The 8781-nt window shown below is 39.8% G+C and overlaps 1 protein-coding gene across 3 annotated transcripts in view; it reads left to right on the top strand.

Annotated features, from left to right (window-relative positions):
• Positions 1 to 26: 26 nt before the first annotated feature.
• Positions 27 to 8781, top strand: part of CRYZ (crystallin zeta) — a 43250-nt gene continuing 34495 nt past the window's right edge. For 2 of the 3 annotated variants that reach the window (XM_033115250.1, XM_033115247.1), the window contains exons 1-2: positions 4959 to 5075; positions 6505 to 6657. In XM_033115250.1, coding sequence (XP_032971141.1) covers positions 4965 to 5075; positions 6505 to 6657 — 264 coding nt within the window. In that variant the 5' untranslated portion in view covers positions 4959 to 4964. Of the gene's footprint in view, positions 131 to 4958; positions 5076 to 6504; positions 6658 to 8781 lie in introns of those variants that run through there. The other variant, XM_033115248.1, reaches the window with a different exon arrangement.

Genomic DNA, 8781 nt, shown 5'->3' with positions numbered 1-8781 from the left:
AGATTCTCGTGAGGTCTCCAGGGGGCGGGGAGAGGCGGAGCCAGCAAATGTTGAAGACGGTCATACCCGCCCCCTTTTCTGTGGAAACAGTGCGTGCCCTCGCAGATTTTGATTCCCCACTGTAGAACCGGTAAGTGGTTTTAAAAAGACCCCTCAGTTGTTCAGACCTTGCACCTTCCCGGCGCTCGTCCAGATGGAATCGAGCTTGATTTTTGGCTGCGCTCCTGCCTGCGCACAGTCCTCCCAGAGAACTGGTTAATAAGAAACTCCTGGCCTCCCGGAGAACCAGTGAACAACGAACTCCTGGCCGAAGGCTTCCTTTTAGGGGCTGCAAGTTCCTCGTCTGTAAATCCCCCTGGGGAGTTTTACCTGCCTGTCCTGAGCTCCCAGCCCAGGTTTCTAGCCCTGGATCTGCGTTTGGGCTCCACACCGCGCGGTGCCGGTTGGCGCTACCCCCGCACCCCTTGCCCGCCACCCGCTGGATTTTCCCTGCGGCCAGGCCTGGGCTTGGGATTCCTGCGGCCGCGGCTGTTTGCTGCGTGCTTGCACCCACAGCACAGCTTCAGGGGCAATTTTCTCCGGTTCCTGCAACTGCAGGGGTCCCAGAGCTCTTTCCACCAATCCTTCCTCCAATTTTGCCATCAGAGTTGCGGTCTTATGGAGAGAAATGTGTAGGTTTTTGTTTGTGTGAGTGTGTGTGTGAGTGTGTGTGTGTGTGTGTGTGTTGTTTTTGTTTTACACCTTTTCCCCTTGTTGGCCCCCACCTAGAATAATCTTCAAAGCAAAAAAAAAAAAAATCACAAAACACTCTGTTAATAATACATCGTTTACACAGTTCCTCCAGGAGAGTTGTGTCACTGACCAGGGAAGATGTGTTAATGATTGAACCATTTAAAGGCCAAACTTTGGACTGTTTTCCCGCAGTTAGTGGAAATGGCAGTGTGAATATCTGGTCAGCAGCAGCAGCACATCCCACAGAGGTCTGCTCCCCAACACTGGAAAGCAGCCTGCCCGGTTCCATCCAGTTTGCGTCAGAGAACCTGGAGGGGTTTAGAATTATCTGTTCAACAACTTTTCCTCCACCCCCCCTTATCAGAAATGGCCACTGAGATCCAGACCAGCTACGTAATCTGATGAGGTCACAGCCAGGAAGAGACACCTTTGGCCACTTTTAATTTTTAAAATTTCTTACAGGTTAAAAATAAATAATATGTAACATGAATCATTCTTGAGCAGTAGCACATTTTATGATTTATTTCTCTTTCCAAGTTTTTATCTTTTTTATTTCTTGCCTGAAATTCTTAATTTTACTTCTGCTTTTCTCTCATAATGTGCCTTTACTCCGACTTTGTGAATTGCTCTGTTCACTCCATATTAAAATATAATTCTGACGTTTTCCCTGTCCCTTTAATTTTCATTTAAACCTAATGGATTCAAGTGTAGCATGGAAAAAATCACTGAGGAAAAATTTTAAATTCTGTATTTCATGGATTTGCAAAGTATGGTTGACAACCGTTCAGTAGTTCAAAAGTAAAACCAAAAGTTAAACTAATGTACTCTTGGTTAAATTTTTAAAAGTTTTTATTTGAGAACTAGAAAAACCTAGTTGGAGTACATATCCTGAGTATCTCTACTGGATGCCATAACATGGGCATTTTAGAAATTTCAAACCATAAGCAGATGCCTTAATTATAAAATATATAGTCCTACCTGCAGATTGGTTGAATTTCAGATTTCTAGCTGAGTCTCTCTCACTGTCATTATAAAGTATATTTCGAAGAGATTAAGGGTCCTCTATGCCAACATTTCAAAGGGTAAGATGAAAAAGATTGTACTGTAAGGGAATAAAATACCCCCACATTTAGGGTCTAGGACTTGGGTTCTAGCTGTGCTTCTGTGTCACCTTGGTGAGTCTCTTAACCTCTTTGAATGTTTTCTCATCTATAAAATAGTGATTTTATTTCAATTTCTGCATACAATGAAAGGGTGGTTTTAATAACATGCTTCTCTAGGTACTGTGAAAATAATTATATCAGTGGACATGAAAGATGTGCTTTTTAGAAGAAGTCAGGCATTGCAGGGCTTAAAAATTACAATTACTATTTGTGTGTTGCGCTATTTAATTCTTTTTATTAGATCTTTTGACATAGCACCCGTATTATGAAGCAGAACATGATCCTTTGGGTAGTTGTGGGGGTTCAAAGGCAAGGAGTGCAGACTAGAGCCTGATCAGAGGCAAAGGCTCAGTGGGAACTAAGATCGCCAGAAGCCAAGTAGAAGACAGAGCTGTCAAGGTCATGCTTGTCTTCTTACACGCTCCATAGGACAGGTGCTGGACCAGGAAGGGTGTCTTCTAAATCCTCTATTAAGGATGAGTCGCCTCCTTTGTTCATTTCTCCCAACTTAGCAAATGTCAAAAAGCAGGGGAAAAATGTATGTGCTAGATATTTTTGACAGATCCTATTTCAGGGTAATTTTGCTTTTATTATTGCTACAGTTTTTTGAGGGTAATAGTGATGTCTGTTGGTGAAAAGATAGATGCCAGTGCTTGAAAGAAATGAATAGGTAGGAAGTGGGTAGATACTGAAAGTGGAAAAAGAGCTACAAATCTTACATGGTTTGTGTGTACATGTGTGAGGGAATGAGCGCGGAGTGGGCAGGAGCTGGGGAGTGGCTGGGGCATTTTCTCTCTGCCCCTTGAGTTCTCTGAGTTTAGCACAGTGCCTCACTTACAATTAATGTTCAAAAAATATATGTTGAATGAATAACAACCATGTCTGGTATTAATGTTTCGTTCAAATGATTCTTTAGACTGAAATTTTTGAGGCTAATGACTTGTTTTTACCACCAGAGTCCTGTAAATATTATTATTATAAATTCTATAATAACGATTATAGAATTATAGACTTGAGAATATTTTAATGAATAAGAAATTGGAAAGGAGAAAATAGATGGGAAATGAATAATGGTGTCTACCATACGTAGGAGTAGACATTGGCCAGTTTCTGCACTTGGTGATGCCCTGTCTCTAGCACAGTAACCCTGAGTGGAAGCCCAGTTTTCAGATGAAGAGACTCAAAAAAGTCGATTGCCTTGCCCAAGGCAGTGGCTAGTAAATGACAGAGCTGGGATGCATACTGAGAGCGGTCATCTTCTAAAGCCCACACTCTTTCCATAACACCATGCTGAAGACAGAATGCTGGGGGGGCTGGGGTGGGGGGCGGGAGCCGTGTTCTTATTTCCAGGATGGCAAACTCTGATCTAGGCAACCTTTCCTTTTTCTGTTTTATTTTTTTATATTTTCACTTTGTTGTCTAAGAAATACCCAGCTTGAGTGAAGACCCAAGTAGAAATGCAATCATGAGACTGGTGAGTAGGTGTGAGGTGAGCTAGTTAAGCTGCCTTTCCCCGTCCACTCTGCGCAAGTCTTCTCACCCTCAGGGACTTGCTTCACTGCCCTTCAGCGCTGTTAGGTTTATGCCTTTTGCCTGCTTCTGACCCCTTGTATTTGAGGGCTGCTCTTAGGATAGAGCCTTGCTAAAGAACCTCTTAGCAATGGAAATTTTACGGTTTCCCCTGTGCCGAGGTACTACATTAAATCATTTTTAAGTAAAGGGTTTTAAAATGATATAACTTTTACTAATTATATCAAGAACTTTCCATTAATAACGCCATCAAAATGCTTTTGATCCCTGCCCCCACCCCCATACATGGAATGACATTCTGTGGTTATCGTGGGCTCTGAGTAGCCCTGGGGTGAGTGTCAATACAGTAAAAGTCTGAATTCTTTCATCTCAAGTCTTAGTTTCTGCAACTCTCTGATGTTTCAGCTACTCGTGATTGATGAATATGATTATTTTAGAAGTTACAAAGATGTTCTAGGTGGTGGCAGAGTCTAACAATATTTGTTGTGGTTAATTTCAAGAAATTGGGATAATGCAGAAACAAAATTATGGAGCTACAGTCAAAGCCCTTTCATTACATCTCTATAGGTTTAGAAGATTTCCAAAGTTATCTAATTTTATATACAAGTGTTCTTTACATTTTGTTAGAGTTCATTTTAACTCTGAGTTTTCATTTTTATATTAACAGTCGTAGGACAGAAAGATTAGCTGTAAATTACCCTTGTAATTTACAAAAGATTGCATACAAAGCAGTGTTTTTAGTTTGTAATGTTTTTCCTCCTCTGCTAAAGGGAATGAATTTCATGAAGTGTTTTAACATTGATAAATCTCAAAACCTCAGTGCCGAAAGGAAAAAGCAAGTTGCACAATTATGTACAGTATGATCCAATCTAAATAAAGTTTGAAAACATGCAAGACAACAGCATACCAGTATATATATTGTTTGCTAATATGTACACTAGTCATGTAACATCATGCTTGGGAATGCCAAGCACCGAGTTTACGGTAACAGTCACCTCGTGAGAGGGGAGGACAGAACTGGGCTTGGGAATGAGTATAGGAGCTTCAGTTATATTTACAATGTTTTGGGTTTTTAAAATGTTAGGATTCTTAAAGCTGGATGGCAGGTAAATGTGTTTATTATAGTCTTTATATATTTGAAATATTTCGTAATCTAACAAAGGAAGGTTTATTTAATGTTAATAAAGCTTACTTTAGCTCCTAAAATTTATAAGATGTTGCAGTCCAAGCTTTACACAAAAGGACACCTAAGATATTATATTATGCTATGTCTATCCAGATGTTTTTGTTTGCATGTTTGATTCCCTTGTTGTAGGCACTGAATCTCTACAGGAGGTAATATGAAGTATTTTGCTTTGTAGCTGGAGGATTTGTAAGATGAAAGGTTTTTAAACATGAAATGAGATCAGTGGTAAGCTTGGGATTTAAATTGTTGTTTGAAAAATTGTTTGATCTGGCCCTCCAGGGGAAAAAAACATAGTGATAGCCTAGATACAATAGGACAATACATTAATTTTTTTTCTTCATGTCTAGATCACCATGGCGACTAGACAGAAGTTGATGAGAGCTATTAGAGTTTTTGAATTTGGTGGACCAGAAGTGCTGAAATTCCAGTCGGATGTTGCAGTACCAATTCCAAAAGACCATCAGGTGGAAATAATTACTTTTAAACAGGCAATAATTACAGAATGTGAGTCTCCAGCACATCAAGTGAATGTGCAAAAGAAGCAGACTCACAATGATTGTAAAGATAATTGAATTAGGACAGAGTACACTGTTTATATCTATGAGCTATGACAAAGATAACGTAATTTTAATAATTAGTGAAGTAGATGTATGAAAAGGAACCATATCTTGTTATAAGAAATTTTTGAAGTTGAGAATCATCTGTGCAGTGCAATCATTGGATTTTTCTGATGGGGGCGGTCATAAGGAGTTTTGAATAGTTATTGTATTGCAAGCTATCCTGATTTTTATTTTGTGTATGGTAGGAAAACTATTTTCTTCTGGATACCTGCTTTTTCACATATGATTTAAGAGAATTTAAATGTAGAGCTTAATCATTTCCAGGGACTTGAGCAATATACTTTTTCAATTAAAATTATGTTATTTTATTACTGCACCTTCCATGGCTTCCAAGTCCTGTTTGCTTAGCAAGCCTTGGGAGAGTTTTCCAGTTGGGCCATAGCCTACCTTCATAGATGTATTTTGTATCACCCCTTCTCAGGAGACTGCTGTCACATCAAGTGTTACCCGGTTTCCCCAAGAGGCATTTTCATTCCTTCAGTCTTGGCATATAGAGTAACATTCCTTTAACCTGAAATACCCTTTTTCTCCCATTCTGAAAGAATTTCCACTCATCCTTTAAGGCCTAGTGCAGATACCACTTTCTTTGAAAGTCCTTCCCTTATTCTTACGGCAAAAGTAATTATTGTGTATTAATTAAGAGTAATTAATTATTCTTAATAGATGTAACCTCACAATCTCAATGGTTCAGCAATAGAAAGTTATTTATCCATCACTAAGCACCACAGTTCTAAAATGTTGGGGCGTAGCACTCCTCCAACAGTGTGTGATTTAGGATCTAGGCTTCTTCCATCATGTGGCTCTGCCACTTGCAACAGCTGTCTTCTGAAGCCACATGAAAGGGTAGAAGCACAGGGTGGGTTGCCCAGAAAGGTCTTTATGGGTCAAGCCTGAAAGTGGCCCTCATCACTTTGGTCACATTCCATTGGCTAGAACTCAGTCATTTGGCTACTCAGAACTGTAAATGAGCTAGCAAATAATGTTCTTCCTATGTGCCCAGGAGGAGGAAATCGATGGGACGAGCAAATAGAGGTAGGTTTCTGACACACATCCCAAGTATTTCCACTGCTGTTTTCTCAAAATGTTTTTAGTACAGCACATAAGCCATTCTGTCTTATATTTTTATTTATATGTTGGTTTGCAAAATTGGAAAGTGAGCTCATGGAAGGCAAGGTTTTCCCCTCCATTTTTATAGCATCCATCATTGCAGCCCTAGCAAAATACTGAACGAATCCCTAAATGCTCTGTGTGAACTAGTACATTGTCATTGCAGGTTCTAATCAAAGTCCATGCGTGTGGTGTAAACCCAGTGGACACGTACATTCGCTCTGGTACTTACAGTAGGAAACCACTCTTACCCTATACTCCTGGTTGTGACGTGGCTGGGGTAGTAGAAGCTGTTGGAGAGAATGTATCTGCTTTTAAGGTATTACATTTTTAATGATTTCTATTTTAGGGTAATGTTTTTTTCCTAAAGTATTTAAACATGTTTTTAAAATGTGTCTGTATTTAAGTCTTTAAAAGATCCCATTACACAATTTCTGCCACTTGGGGGACTCCTCTAGTAACAAAAGAAATTATCTTTCATCCAGAGCCCTGGCTTGTTTGCATTGATGGGTATAAGTGCTGGGTCATTTCTGTGTCTTCATATCCCTACAGAATTAAACTGTGAAGCTTTTGATTTAACAGAAATATGTAAGGAAAGAAAATAAGCAAGAAAATTATCCTATTTCCTAACTCTTGATAATACACAAGCCAACATAATTTTTAATTCTTTCTATAAATCTAACTTCACAGAGGAAAGGGAATACTAATTCTTTTGAATAATAAGTAGAAGATTTAAAAAAAAATGCAAGGTCACTATACATTTTTTGAGCTCTAACTCAGAACAAGGTGATGGAGTCAATGAAAATGTTATGATCAGGACTTTTGTTATTTATAGCCAGAAGACATATAAAACATAGTATATTCATATCATAGCATCTTTTCTCATAATTCCTTGACCTGCTCAACTTTGGCCACCCATTTACCAACATCGGACTGAGACAGAGAAGATTAACGTGGCCCTTGCACAGGGAGACAAGCAAATTCCTACAGCTTTCCACCCACTCCTCAGCCTGTGGCAATCTGGCTTCTGCCCCCATCTCTCCACTGAAATGATCCTTGCTAATGTCACTAATGGCATCTGTATTGCTGGAGTTAATGGGCCCTTTTATGTCATTATCTCTCTTGACTTCTCTGTGACAGTTGACACTCTCAGCCTCTTACTTTTTCTTAAAAAAAAACACCTCTTTTTACAGCCTCTGTGACATCATTTTCTCCTGTTCTCCCTCCCTTTCTTTTCCTTTCTGGGCATCCTTCCTCAAAACTTCTTTTTCCCTGGATATTCCTCAAATCTTAGTATTGCCCAGAGCTCTCAGTCCCTACTTACACCTCTGCTTTTTGTATTCGGTACCTTCTTCATGACAATCTCATGTACGCCCACATTTTCCATGATCATATGGATATCTTTAGCTTAGAATTTTCTACTGAACTCTGGGCCTGTGCTGTCCGATACGATAGCCACTAGCCACATGTAAATGTCTAGCGGCTATTTAAAATTCTAAGTTAAAAATTCAGTTCCTCAGTCATACTGGCAACGTTTCAAACGCTGACTAGGCCCAAGCGTGGGGGCTGGAGGTTACCACTTTGTGAGGGGTGTAAATGTCTAGCTAGTATGTTGCTTTGTACACCTGAAACTAATAATAATAAAAATAAAAATGCTTGCTAGTCCCACGCATCGAGTGGCTGTCCTGTTAGACAGTGCAGAGGTAGAATTCCGTCAGCACAGAAAGTTGTGTTGGAGAACACGGGACCCACATGGTCAAGCTCCAGAACTAAAACTGAGCTTGTCTGTTCTCCGTCAGATCTGCTTCTCTCTCTTGTGAGGGTCTTGGGGACTTGTGGGGTTTGAGGCTTATTTCTTCACTCTTCCTCACTGAGCTCTCCTTTACTAGAACTGGTTTCTGTCTCCTCTTTCCCTTCCCACTGCCTGTCGTTTAGTTCAAGTTACCTTACCTAGGCCCTTACCTGGGTTTCTATAATAGACACTTTACCACCCTCCCTCCTCCTCCTCCAATCTGTCCTTGCTCTATAAGGTGTTTTTTTTTTTTTCCCCCTGAAATGTAATTCTGATTGTTTTACAATTAATTCTTGCATTCGTTTCTTGGCGGTTTCAGGGTGTTGTTGAAAACGTTTATATTATGATAGAAGACTCCTTTGTGATCTCTCTCCCACCTATCTTACCATTCTTACCTCTCATTCCTTCTCTACCTGTAGTTTATTCTTCAGTAAGAACTGTTTGTTCTTCCCTGCATAGCCCAGGCGCTTTCATCCCTGTGTCTTTGTTCATATTGATTTTTCTGCTTGGCAGAATTAAACTGAAACTTATAAACGTGGGTTCAAGGGATTTGACACTCCAGTTTTAATTTCTTTTCATTTTTATCTCCCTAAACTATTGCAATCCCTGCATTAGACAACTTACTCATTGGGAATGGAATGCTGGCATTTA

The sequence above is a fragment of the Rhinolophus ferrumequinum genome, chromosome 9 (genome assembly GCF_004115265.2).
Source record: "Rhinolophus ferrumequinum isolate MPI-CBG mRhiFer1 chromosome 9, mRhiFer1_v1.p, whole genome shotgun sequence".
NCBI classification, from domain to species: domain Eukaryota; kingdom Metazoa; phylum Chordata; class Mammalia; order Chiroptera; family Rhinolophidae; genus Rhinolophus; species Rhinolophus ferrumequinum.
The sequence above is the reverse complement of the archived record's forward strand: the minus strand, read 5'-3'. Positions and strand labels throughout refer to the sequence as shown.